The sequence below is a fragment of the Mobula birostris genome, chromosome 6 (assembly GCF_030028105.1).
Source record: "Mobula birostris isolate sMobBir1 chromosome 6, sMobBir1.hap1, whole genome shotgun sequence".
NCBI classification, from domain to species: domain Eukaryota; kingdom Metazoa; phylum Chordata; class Chondrichthyes; order Myliobatiformes; family Myliobatidae; genus Mobula; species Mobula birostris.
In genome coordinates, this window is record NC_092375.1 from 11900442 (window position 1) to 11913958 (window position 13517).

General features: G+C 46.2%; 1 protein-coding gene across 1 annotated transcript in view; it reads left to right on the forward strand.

Moving 5' to 3' along the window:
- The first annotated feature begins 1077 nt into the window (after nucleotides 1–1077).
- The window catches only part of cyyr1 (cysteine/tyrosine-rich 1), a 60780-nt gene continuing 48340 nt past the window's right edge, over nucleotides 1078–13517 (forward strand). The window contains exons 1-2 of the mRNA XM_072262181.1: nucleotides 1078–1126; nucleotides 11879–11981. Of these exons, the coding sequence (XP_072118282.1) occupies nucleotides 1078–1126; nucleotides 11879–11981 (152 nt within the window). The remainder of the gene's footprint in view (nucleotides 1127–11878; nucleotides 11982–13517) is intronic.

Here is a 13517-nt window from a genome sequence, read left to right on the forward strand (position 1 = left end):
TCACTCTACGTGCCTTAGATTGTGCATACAGAGAACACCCGTCAATTGTAAAAGAGAGTGTTAAGAGAGAGAAAGAAGACCATTTATTGGTTTGTTTGTTTGTTTTATTTATTTTGCGATACAGCGAGGAGTAGTCCTGTCTGGCCCTTGGAGTCACACCACCCCTGAAACTCCTGACAACCCCTATTAACCCTAACCTAATCACAGGATCATTTACAATGGCCAGTTAACCTACCCAGTACGGTCTTCGGACTGTGGGAGGAAGTCAGAGCACCCGGAGAAAACCCACGCATTCCACAAGGAGGATGTACAGACTCCTAACAGGATGTCGCCAGAATTGAACTCCAAGCTCCAAAATGCCCCCGAGCTGTAATAGCGTCATATTAACCACTGTGCTACCATGATGCCCCAAGTTTTGTGCGCAAAAACAAGACAATGCAAAATACAGGGTGGTGGGATGGAGAGACGTCTCTACCAAAGGTAGGTTGTAAGGTGCTCCTCTTCTCCGTCATCCTCCAGGTCACCCTTGGGCATAGGGTAGCACCTGCTTAGCCCCCCGATCGGGGTCATGTGAAGCCATGGGAACAGGTTGTAGATGGTCATATGAGCAGCTGGTCCACATCACAAGTCCTGGTTATGCGACCACTGACGCCAGGCAGACAATCTCTGAAGAGTATTGATAATGGCTAGGGTAACCTGTCTTGTAAAGATACTGCCCAGAAGAAGGCAATGCAAACCATCTCTGTAGAAAAATTTGCCAAGAACAGCTATGGAAAGAGCACAATCGCCCACATCATATGACACGGCACATAAAGAACAAACGAATGCAAAGTAAAGACCCAATCAGAGACAAGTCCATGGTAGTACAAGAGGTGATCTGCAGTGTTCCATGGCTCAGGTAAGGTTAGGATTGTTCAAGAAGACGTGTACCTTCGGGGAGCAGCCCCGTGGACCACCTGGTTCCTCACCAATTTCGCCGACTGAAGCGTTGTGGTGGACTGAAACATTGAGACAGAAGGCGATGTGTGCTGCATTCAGAAGAAGGCCCCTGTGCTCAAGCCCCCCTCTCTTTTAATGATGAATGAGAGCCTGTTGGACCTCAAGTCAGGGAGCTCGGAGAAGCGAGGTAGAAGTATGTAACATCAGAACAGCTAATTGCTGGACTTGTTGTTGCAGGAGTGACTTCTCTCTCCCTCGCTGCTTAGAGAGAGCCTGTCTGAGATACCAAACTGCTGGGTTATGGATTGTAGTTTTGATGGGCTCTGGATCAAGGTCTCTTCGGGGGGCTCTGCTATTGCTTGCAAGGTGGGGGGGGGGGTGTTGGGACTTGGTGCTTCTGCTAGTGCAGGTAGGGGGAGCGAGAGGGGGAGTGTCAATGCTTCTCCAGCTGCTTGTACGTTGGAGGAGGTGGGGGTGGCTTTGGGCTTCTGATGTTACCAACATTCACTCTTTGGGGGTTCTTGTTTCGCGACTGTCTCTATGAAGAGTAAGAATTTCAGGTTATATACAGTACACATTCTCTGATATTAAACTGAACACATTTGAAGCTGGCGGTTACAATTGGAATTGGTATTGGTTTATCATTGTCACATGTTCTGAGCAGCAGTGAAAAGCTTGTGTTTGCATACTGTTACACATTATTACACCGCTCACTGAGGTAGAACAAGAACTGAATGTGCTGCAAAGGAAGTGCAGGAGGGTAGCTGTTCATGAACCTGGTGGTGTGGGACTTCAGGTTGACAGCAGCTTTGAGAAGGAACGGCCTGGATAGTGGGGATCCTTGATTATAGGTAAGCACATGAATATGAAATGGAAAGGTATGGACGCTGTGTAGGCAGAAGGGATTAGTTTACTTTGCCATCTGATGATTAATTTCATTGTTTCGGCATTACGTTGTGCTCTACCTTTCTATGTTCTGTGTTCCTGAGGCAGTGCCTCGGTAGATGCTGTCAATGATGGGGAGGGCTGTGTCTCTGATGGACTGCACTGCATCTACTACTCTCCGCAGCCTCTTGAGCTCCTGTGCATTGGAAATGCTGTACCAGACCATGGAGTAACCAGTCAGGATACTTTCAACAGCACAACGCTCCCCCCCAACTGTAGATGAGTTGTGGAATGTCACAGACAGGTGATAGTAATGTGGAGCGTTAAACTGGGACTAGTGTGGAATTAGTAATTCCGAGTTCGTCGAGGTTGTCATAGCCCATGGGGGTAGGGGGTGGGGGCTAGCAGGGATAAGCTCCCACAACCTCTTAAATGCTCCTAATGGCGAGCATCTCAAATAGCCTCTGACAACCAAGTCCAGCTCCTGGCCTTCACAAGTGGCTGAGCTACCATTTCTACTGACATAAGAAGTGACAAAGGCAGGTTACTGGCGCCTTAAAACCAGTCACTTCAGGTATATGGCTCATCAACTGTGGTTGGCATTTCATCTAGGAGAGCTGAAACTCTGACCTCAAACCTCTGCTGCCTTGCAGCTATGCCCACTCATAGGAGAAGCTTTGGAAGTAAACCCGGCAGAAAAATCCAGAGCTGGAGACCCTAAGGCAGTTTTATGTTGAGTTCAATACAGAATGGCAAATCCTGGGATGACGCTGGTGCCAAACTGTATCGGTCTCTGCCATTCCTTTGGATTCATCAGCTGCGTGGAGAGGGGGAGCCTGCTCTCCATATCGTACTGCCCTGGCTTGTGTATCATGTACACTGCTGGGACATAGCATCCATGGGTGACTCTGACCAACAGAGGGCCTCAAAGTAATTTTGCCATGCACGGTCCCGAGCCATGCTGTGAACGGAGAGGCTGGGCATGGGGCTAGCACCCCCATCCCATAAAAACTCAGAACCACAGAAATACCATCAGAAGCTTCAGAGATCTCATTCCTGGGAGAGGAAGGATACACCGAGAAGATGGGCTACACCTAGGGACAACTTGAAAGACTGGCCAAGGACCGAGGACTTTCTGTACAGAGACAACTTAAAAGGACATTGCTGGGATTTGAGGACCTGAGTTATATAGAAAAGTTGAATAGGTTATGACTTTATTCTCTAAGATGTGGAAGACTGAGGGGAGATTTAATAGGTGTATGCAAAATTATGAGGGGTATAGATAGAGTAAATGCAAGCAGGCTCTTTCCACTGAGATTGGGTGACACTGGGTCAAAAATGAAAGATGAAATGTTTAAGGGGAATTTTTTCACTCGGAGGGTTGTGAGAGTGTGAAATGAGCTGCCAGCACAGGTGATGGGTGCGGGTTTGATCTCAACGTTTATGAGAAATCTGGATCGGTACATGGATGGGAGGGGTATGGAGGGCTATGGGCACAGTGCAGGTTGATGCAACTAGGCAGGATAGTAGCTTGGCATGGATGAGATAAGCTAAAGGGCCTGTTCCTATGCTGTAGTGTTTTGTGACTCTGTGATTCTAGTGAGCTGCTGTTGGGGCTCAGGTGATGAACTAGAAGAACTAGGATTTCAGAAGAAGAACTAGGATTAGTGTAATTGGAATTTACGTGGTAGCTGATGGCTGGGGCTGTCTCCATGGGCCAATGGGCACATTTCTGTGCTGTATGACACTGCCAATATGTGTAGAGCAATCTCCAGAAATTAGAACAAAACAGCTTGGTAGTGTGTGTTTCATAGCACAAGCAGTGCTTATGATTCAAGCACCTATTTATATCAATGTCAAAAAAGTAAATTTATTATCAAAGTACATCTATATAAAGCTATATAGAACCTTGAGGTTTCTTTTCTTATGGGTGCATTTAGAGGAAAAATAAAGAAATACAATATAATTATTAATAGAAAACTATATAAAAGCAAACACTGAAAAACAACCAATGCACAAAAGGGACACATTTAATTTCATTTTCAAGTTCCAGATTAATTCAAATTTCAAAGTAAATTTATCATCCAATTGCATATATGTCACCATATGCAACCCTGAGATTCATTTTCTTGTAGGCATACTCAGTAAATTCATTAAGCATAATAGAATCAATAAAAGATCACACCCAGCAGGGTGGACAACAAACTGTGCAACTACAAAATTAAAAAAAAAATAATAATAATAATAAATAAGTGATATATATCGAGAACATGAGTTGAAGAGTCCTTGAAAGTGAGTCCATAGGTTATGGGAACAGTTCAGTGATGGGTAAGTGAAGCTGGGTGAAGTTATCCCCTTTGGTTCAAGAGTCTGAAGATTGAGGGGTAATAACTGTTTCGCTGAACTGTTTCCAGAACCTATGGACTCACTTTCAAGAAGTCTTCATCTCATGTTCTCAATATTTGTTGCTTGCTTGCTTATTTATTTATCTATCGATCTATAAATCTATTTATTTATTTATTTGTCCATTTATTATTTGCTTCTTTGTACTTATTGTGTATGCCTGCAAGATGATGAATCTCGGGATTGTTTATGGTGACATATCTGTACTTTTGACAATAAATTTACTTTGATCTTTAATGCCAATATCTAAAATATCTCATCTTCATTAGCACAATTTAAGAAATTAGCATTGGGTGTCCTTTAAGAAAGACGCCAGGCTGTATCTCAGAATAGGCAGACTGAAAGAAAAGCATCCCTTTGCAAACACAAGTGTGAATAGATGCTGAGCCCACACAGGCATCTGTGTTTACATGAATTGATGGTGATTCAGAGCCTCCAGGCACACAGACAGACTCTACCCCAGTGTCATGAAGCCTGTCAGCAGCTCCTTCCCCCTGCTGAACTGTACCTACTTACTGCTGGTGTTGTTGCTGTTGCTCCTGAGGCTCCTGTACCTTTTTCCTGGTGGGCTGATGAAAGCTTATAAAATTATATGAGAGGTGGACATAGGGTAAGGAGACAGTCTTCTTCCCAGGGTGGAAATGTCAAATACTAGAGGACGAAACTTTAAGGTGAGAGGGGGAAAGATTTGCCACAGTAGCGTAGCAGTTAGTGCAACACTATTACAGCTCAGAGTGTTCTGTAGTTTGGAGTTCAATTCTGGCACCGTTCTGTAAGGAGTTTCTGTATGTCCTCCCCATGGAATGTGTGGGTTTTCCCTGGGTGCTCTGGTTTCCACTGACAGTCCAAAGATATACCAGCTAGGTAAGCTGATCATTGCAAGTTGTCCCATGAGTAGGTTAAGGTTCACCTGTGAGTCGGCTGGGGTGATATACTGCGTCCAGTGCTCCCGATGCGGCCTTCTATATATTGGCGAGACCCGACGTAGACTGGGAGACCATTTCGCTGAATACCTACGCTCTGTCCGCCAGAGAAAGCAGGATCTCCCAGTGGCTACACATTTTAATTCCACGTCCCATTCCCATTCTGATATGTCTATCCACGGCCTCCTCTACTGTAAAGATGAAGCCACACTCAGGTTGGAGGAACAACACCTTATATTCCGTCTGGGTAGCCTCCAACCTGATGGCATGAACATTGACTTCTCTAACTTCCGCTAATGCCCCACCTTCCCCTCGTACCCCATCTGTTATTTATTTATATATATATACATACTTTATTTTTCTGTCTCCTTTTTCTCCCTCTGTCCCCTTGCCCATCCTCTGGGTTTCCCCCCCTCCCCCTTTTCTTTCTCCCTGGGCCTCCTGTCCCATGATCCTCTCATATCCCTTTTGCCAATCACCTGTCCAGCTCTTGGCTCCATCCCTCCCCCTCCTGTCTTCTCCTATCATTTTGGATCTCCCCCTCCCCCTCCTACTTTCAAATCTCTTACTAGCTCTTCCTTCAGTTAGTCCTGACGAAGGGTCTCGGCCCGAAACGTCGACTGTACCTCTTCCTATAGGCGCTGCCTGGCCTGCTGCGTTCACCAGCAACTTTGATGTGTGTCGCTTGAATTTCCAGCATCTGCAGAATTCTTCGTGTTTGTGGTTAGGTTAAGGTTAATTGGGTTTGTCAGGGGTTGCTGGAGCAGCACAGCCCAAAGGGCTGGAATATTGTGGAACAAATTAATTAAATAAATAAACATGGAATGTGAAATTAGGAAACTTTAGAGAGCATGCAGAGGAGTTTTACCAGGGTGCTGCCTGGACTAGAGATTATGTCTAAACAAGATAGATTGAGTGAGACAGAACGTTCCCCTTTGGAGTGAAGGAGGAGGAGAGGTGACTTCATAAAGGTGTACAAAATGCTATTAGAATGGTTAGCCAGAGTCATTTTCCCTGGGTGGAAATGGCTAATACCAGCGGGTATAAATTCATTGTGATTCGTGGAATGTCAAAGCTAAATTCTTTACACAGAGAGTGATTGACACCTAGAACATGCTGCCAGGGGTGGTGGTAGAGGCAGATACATTAGGGGCATTTAACAGATTCTTAGATAGGCACGTGGATGAAAGAAAAATTTGTGGGAAGAAGGGGTTAGATTGATATTGGCGTAGGTAAAATGTCAGCACAACATTGTGGGCCGAAGGGCCCGTACTCTGCTGTAGCATATTGTATTCTATGTTTAATGGAGATTTACCAGGCAGGTTTTTTTACACAGAGAGTGGGGAGCACACCGCCAAGTGAAATGGAAGAACGGATTCTAAAGCAGTTGACAAACACATGAATGGGTGGGGATTGGAGAGATATACCTATAGACCATGTGTACATCCGCCATTACTGTTGGTTCACTGCAGCGTCCTCTCACGACATACGAACACTATATTGAACCATCAGGGCAGCATAAAAAATCACTGGAGGACTTGTATGTGCCCAGGACAAAGAGGAGGGGAGGAAAGTCATTACAGACTCACCCACCCAGCAAAGTGCCTTTTCCAAAATCTCTCTTCCGGAAAACAAAAAACTTCATGCCATTTTAAAAGTTAATCTGATCAACCACTCCAGTTATTTGTTTTATTTACTCATTTAGAGGTACAGCACAGAATAAGCCCTCCCAGCCCAACGAGCCACACTGCCCAGCACCGCTAGCCTAATCATTGAGCAATTTACAATGATAAATTAACCCACCAACCGATACGTTTTTGGAATGTGGATGGTAACCAGGATACTCGGAGGAAACCCACTTGCTTACGGCAAGCACTCTCAAGCTTCTTACAGCTAGACGTCGTTGGAATGGAACTCTAAACTCCAACTGTAATAGCGTCGTGCTAACCATTACCCTACTGTGACGCCCCTCCCCGCCCCAACCCCTCTGTCTATTTCCTCAGTCACGGCACTTTAACCACTTTTTATAATACTGTTTATATTGTAATTACACGCTGGCACCTGTGTAATTATGCAACTTTCTTCCATATCTGTACTTCGTGTGGGCACGTGGCCAAATGGTTAAGGCATTCGACTAGCGATCTGAAGGTCGTGAGTTCGAGCCCCAGCTGAGGCAGCGTGTTGTGTCCTTGAGCAAGGCACTTAACCACACATTGCTCTGTGACGACACTGGTGCCAAGCTGTATGGGTCCTAATGCCCTTCCCTTGGACAACATTGGTGTCATGGAGAGGGGAGACTTGCAGCATGGGCAACTGCTGGTCTTCCATACAACCTTGCCCAGACCTGCGCCTTGGAGAGTGAAGACTTTCCAGGCGCAGATCCATGGTCTCGCAAGACTAAAGGATGTACTTCTGACTTGATCTTCATACAATTCTTTATTCTTTAAAGTTGCTGAATGTTGTTTTTTGTTTCATGTCTCGCCCTGACAAACAAACCACAGCAAATTCCTAATGCACGCAATTGTATACGGTGAATAACATTGATCCTTGAGGCATGGATTTCATAGTTTTATTTATATTTATTTAGAGATAGAGTGAGGAACAGGCTCTTCTGACCCAATAAGCCACACCACCCAGCAACACACCTATTTTAGCCTAATCACAGGACAATTTACAATGACTGATTAACCTACTAACCGGTTTGCCTCTGGACTGTGAGAGGAAACCAGCACACCCAGTGGAAACTCGTATTCATGGAAAGAACAAATCCCTTACAGGCAACCCCGGAATTGAACTCCAAACTCCCCAGTGCCCCAAGCTGTAATAGTGTCGCACTAACGTATGCTACTGTTCTATGATCTACATTTTTTAAATTTCAAAATATACTTTATTCAAAAATAAAATTATATACAATAAACCATTCAATAACTTTCCATCCTTTACATACGTTCCCATTATGGTGTGTACATATCCATACTTTTGGCCACCCATGTGGCATTCCATTGGTTCACCTTCCCACGCCATTATTGAGGGGAATACTCCCCGCCACCCGACCCCTCCCACTCCCGCGGGAGAAGAACCCTAAACCGTGGTCCTTCCCCACTGGGCCCTTGCGGTGGCTGCACCGAGTTTCAGTGCGTCCCTCAGCACGTACTCCTGCAGCCGAGAATGTGCCAGTCGGCAGCATTCTGCCACGGACATCTCCATGTGCTGGTAAATCATCAAGTTTCAGGCCGACCAAAGAGCGTCTTTCACCGAGTTGATGATCTGCCAGCAGCACCGGATGTTGGTCTCCGTGTGCGTCCCCGGCAACAGCCCGTAGATCAGAAAGTCCTCTGTTACGCAGCTGCTGGGGATGAAGCGAGACACTAGCCCGTCCATCCTCCTCCACACCCTCTCTGCAAACCCACAGTGTGCAAAGAGGTGGGTCACAGACTCCTCCTCTCTGCAGTCCTCCCGTGGGCAGTGGGGTGCGGAGACGACGTCCAAGGCGTACAGGAGGGATCTGACTGGGAGGGCCCCTCTCACCGAGGTCCTGGTGCCTGTTGGCGAGGTCTGGCGATGAGGCATTTTGCCAGATGTACTGGACGGTCTGCCCTATATCAACAATTTCAGACAAATAAAATTTCTTGAATGAAATTAAGCAGTATGGTAATTTAGGTACAGATATTTTACATTGCACTACCTCACTGTTGTAATTTGTGTGGACGTTTTCCACTCTACATGTGGCAACAATAAACTCATTTACCAAGTTTATTGATATACCTGCTGGATTTGAACATTGATAGAAAGTCAATATTAATTTTGTACATTTTTTTTGTCCCAGACACACATTTTCGAAATTCGTTCTGTACTTTAGGAAAAGCCTCCGCACAAGATGTCAGGAAAGTTTAAGACTGGGTATTTAAATAGTTTTCCGCTGAGTTTAACATTCTAAGTTTATTTTTCTCTCCTTTTCCGATTGCGTTGGTTTGAATAAGCGGCGCCAAACACCAACCTGCGCCCCCTCACCCACGATGTTGTAACCTGAGAAGACGGCACATTTGCACGTTTGTAAACCCGGGACACGGAGACGACGGGGTTAACAAAGACGTAAAGGAACCCGGCGTGGGGAACACAGTCTATGGCAAACCGAACTCGTCAATAAGCAAATTAAGGGGGGAAAACAACTTTAAAGGCGGTCGCCGCGGTTGGCTGCAGAAAGTGGTTACGGAGGAAGCGATGATCAGCCCTAGGGGTTAGACAGTGGAATGTCTTTCCACTTGTGAGTCTCAGATACGATTGGTAAAGAGAACATCTGCTGGAAGTGTGCGCTGGGACGTCCGACTTGCTGTACCAGCTCAGTAACTTTTATTTTAGACCTGGAAGGAAAAGAGTTGCAGTTCTCCCTGAATGGACGTCTTGAGAAGCTGCAGAATCAGTTACTTCCTCGCTTGTCTCTTCAGTGTATTTCAGGGTGCGAAGCAAACCGCTTTTTTAAAAATCACTACTGCATATTTTATTTAATTGTGTTATCCTGAAATGATTCTGGGTAAAAAGGGGAGTACTACGTTCCCTCGTCTCTTTTACCACTTCCCATTCTGCTTCCCATCTTACCTCTTCTCCTCACCAGCCCTCCTCCACCCCTTTCTCCCTGGGTCCAGCCTCCTGTCCTCTCAGATTCCTCCTTCTTCAGCACTTTACTTTTTCCACCCATCACCTCCCAGCTTCTCCCTTCATCATTCCCTCCCCCGCCCCTCGCCTATCTTCCCCCTCACCTGGTCTCACCCATCACCTCCCAGCTTCTCCCTTCATCATTCCCTCCCCCTGCCCCTCACCTATCTTCCCCCTCACCTGGTCTCACCCATCACCTCCCAGCTTCCCCCTTCATCATTTCCTCCCCCTGCCCCTCACCTATCTTCCCCCTCACCTGGTCTCACCCATCACCTCCCAGCTACTTCCTTCATCATTCCCTCCCCCCACCCCTCACCTATCTTCCCCCTCACCTGGTCTCACCCATCACCTCCCAGCTTCTCCCTTCATCATTCCCTCCCCCACCCCTCACCTATCTTCCCCCTCACCTGGTCTCACCCATCACCTCTCAGCTTCTCCCTTCATTATTCCCTCCCCCACCCCTCACCTATTTTCCCCCTCAGCTGGTCTCGCCCCTCACCTACCAGTTGGCACTCCCCCTCCACCCTCCCTTTTCTGGCTTCTCCCCACCCCCTTCCTTTCCAATTCTGATGAAGGGTCTCTGCTTGAAACGTTGACTGTTTATTCCCCTCCATAGACACTGCCTGATTTGCTGACTTCCTCCAGCATTTTGTGTGTGTTGCTTGGGAAAACTGTTTGGAAAGATTCAGACCAGAGGGTGATGATTGATTTATTTATTTACTTATTATGAATTATTATATATGAATTTACTTATTGCATGGCCAAGTGGTTAAGGTGTTTGTCTAGTGATCTGAAGGTCGCTAGTTCGAGCCTTGGCTGAGGCAACGTGTTGTGTCCTTGAGCAAGGCACTTAACCACACATTGCTCTGCGACAACACCAGTGCCAAGCTGTGTCGGCCCTAGTGCCCTTCCCTTGGACAACATCAGTGGCATGGAGAGGGGAGACTTGCAGCATGGGCAACTGCCGGTCTTCCATACAACCTTGCCCAGGCCTGCGCCCTGGAAACCTTCCAAGGCACAAATCCATGGTCTCATGAGACTAATGGATGCCTATTATTGAGATATAGTGTGGAATCGGCCGTTTGACCTGCACCACCAAGCAATCCCCCAATTTAATCCTAGCCTAATCACAGGACAATTTACAATGGCCAATTAACTTACCAACCGGTACGTCTTTGAAATGTGGGAGGAAACAGGAGCACCCAGAGGAAACCCACCCGATCATGGGAGAGCATACAAGCTGCCCACAGGCAGCAGTGGGAATTGAACCCAGGTTATATTATAAGCAATGTGATATTTAAATAGACTGATGCTGAGTGATGATTCAAGTGAAAGAGGAAAATAGAATCCTGGGACTTGACAGGGAGAAGCAATTAAGAGGCCATGAGTGATATTGAAGGGCAGTGGAGTGGGAAGCAAGTTGGTCGATGAAATAAACACAAGGCATTCTGCAGATTCTGGAAATCCAGGGTAATACACACAAAGTGCTGGAGGAGCCCAGCAGGTCAGGCAGCATAAAGCTGGCATGGTAGCATATTGTAATGCTATGATAGTGTCAGCAGTCCGGGTCCGTGTATGTTTGTGGTCTTCTGCTGCTGTAGCCCATCCAATGTTGTAGCACATGATTATTTGATTTACTGTCCCCTTCCTGTCAGCTTTAACCAATCTGGCCATTCTCTTCTGACTTCTCTCATTATAAAGGCATTTTTTTTTTTGCCCACAGAACTGTGGCTCACTGGACTTTTTTTGTTTTTCACTCCGTTCTCTTTAAACTCTTGTGACTGTTGTTTGTGAAAATCCCAGGAAATCAGCAGTTTCTGAGATACTCAAACCACCCCATCTGGCACCAACCATCATCCCATGGTTAAAGTCAATTAGGTCACACTTTTTTCCCATTCTGACGTTTGATCTGAACAACAACTGAACCTCTTGACCATGTCTGCATGCTTTTATGCTTTGAGTTGCTGCCACATGATTTGCTAATTAGATATTTGCATTAATGAGCAGGTATACAGGAGTGCCTGATAAAGTGGCTACTGAGTGTGTGTTTTAATAATGTTTCTTTTTGTTACCAGCATATTGTTGTTCACAATGTGAAGACTGCATATCTTCCTACTGCTGCAGAGGACCCCCTGCATACTGCTGCTCGTACTATGCCTACATTGGAAGTGCCCTTTCGTAAGTGTGACCAGCTCATAAAGATGATCAAAGGATAACATTGGGTTTTCTTAAACACAAGGGAATCTGCAGACACTGGAAATCCAGAGCAACACGCACAAAATGCTGGAGGAACTCAGCAAGTCAGGCAGCATCTACAGAGGGGAATAAACAGTCAACATTTCAGACTGAGACCCTTCATCAGGACTGGAGGGGAAGGGGACAGAAACCAAAATAAGAAGGTGGAGAGGGGCAAGGGGAGAAGGGGTACAAACTGGCAGCTGATAGGTGAGAAGGAAGGTAGGTGGGAGGGGGAGGGGTGATGATGTGAGAAGCTGGGAGGGGATAGGTTGTCAAGGAAAGGGGCTGAAGAAGGAGGAAACTGATAGGACAGTGGATCGCGAAGGGAAGGTTGGAAGGAGGAGAAGCAGAGGCCTGATGTTGGGCGGGTGAAAAGAAGAGAAAGGGAAAGAGAGTAAGCAGAATGGGAGTGGAAAAAGAGAGGAGGATCTGGAAAAACATTACCGGAAGTTGGAGAAATCGACGCTCGTGCCATACTCAGACAGAATATGAGGTGTTGCTCATCCAGCCTGAGAATGGCCTCATCGTGGCAGTAGAGGCCGTGGGCATACATGTCAGAATGAGAACGGGAAGTCAAATTGAAATGAGTGACCACCAGGAGATCCTGCTTTTTTGCTGCAGACAGAGCGAACGTGCTCGACAAAGCGGGTCCTCCAGTCTGTGTCAGGTCTCACTGATGTAGAGGAGCACCGAATAAAATAGGTTAAATTGTTTCTCTGGCTTCTGTGTCCCCTTTCCTTTCCAGTCCTGATGAAGGTCTCGGCCTGAAATGGTGATTGTTTATCCTCTCTATTGATGCTGCCCGACATGCTGAGTTCCAACAGCATTCTGTGCGGGCTTCTCACTGGGATTAGACCTGTGGCTTTATGTGACTGCCATGTGACTGTCAAAATGCTGATTTATTATCCTCTGCTTTCATTTGAGTTCTAATGACTCTGAATCCAGTTCTTTTACTTTGATTTGTTTTTTAAGTACAAGTTACTTTCTTACTGCCGATTATGCTGCTGGCGTTTAGGGCAGCAATGAAGATTCTCCATCTCTGGTGGTGACCAGACCTTCCTTCAACATGTCGGCAGCTTCCTCTCAGTTTTCACTATTGTCCAACATGCAAGTCCTATGTGAATACTCAGGAATACTGCTGGACTCAAATGTAGAAGAATTCTTCATTGCTGTTCTGTAATAATATTTTTTTTGACCAGTCAGGGTTGTTAGCCCTTAGCTGAACCCCCCCAAACCTGAAGGACCGATGGACCATTCATAGGTTGGCCTCTACCCTTTGACCTGTTTGGCATGGGTAACCCTACCAAGAGCCAAAGCATAAAGCTCTGATTCTAGCCAGCGTGGCTCTCCAGGTCATTGAGGCACGCAAGCCTCCAAACCCTACAACAGGGCTGCGGTACTCTTGGAGAAAAGTACAGGTTGAGTATCCCTTAAGCAAAATACACGATCGAGATCTTAATTTTTTTACTTTATGCA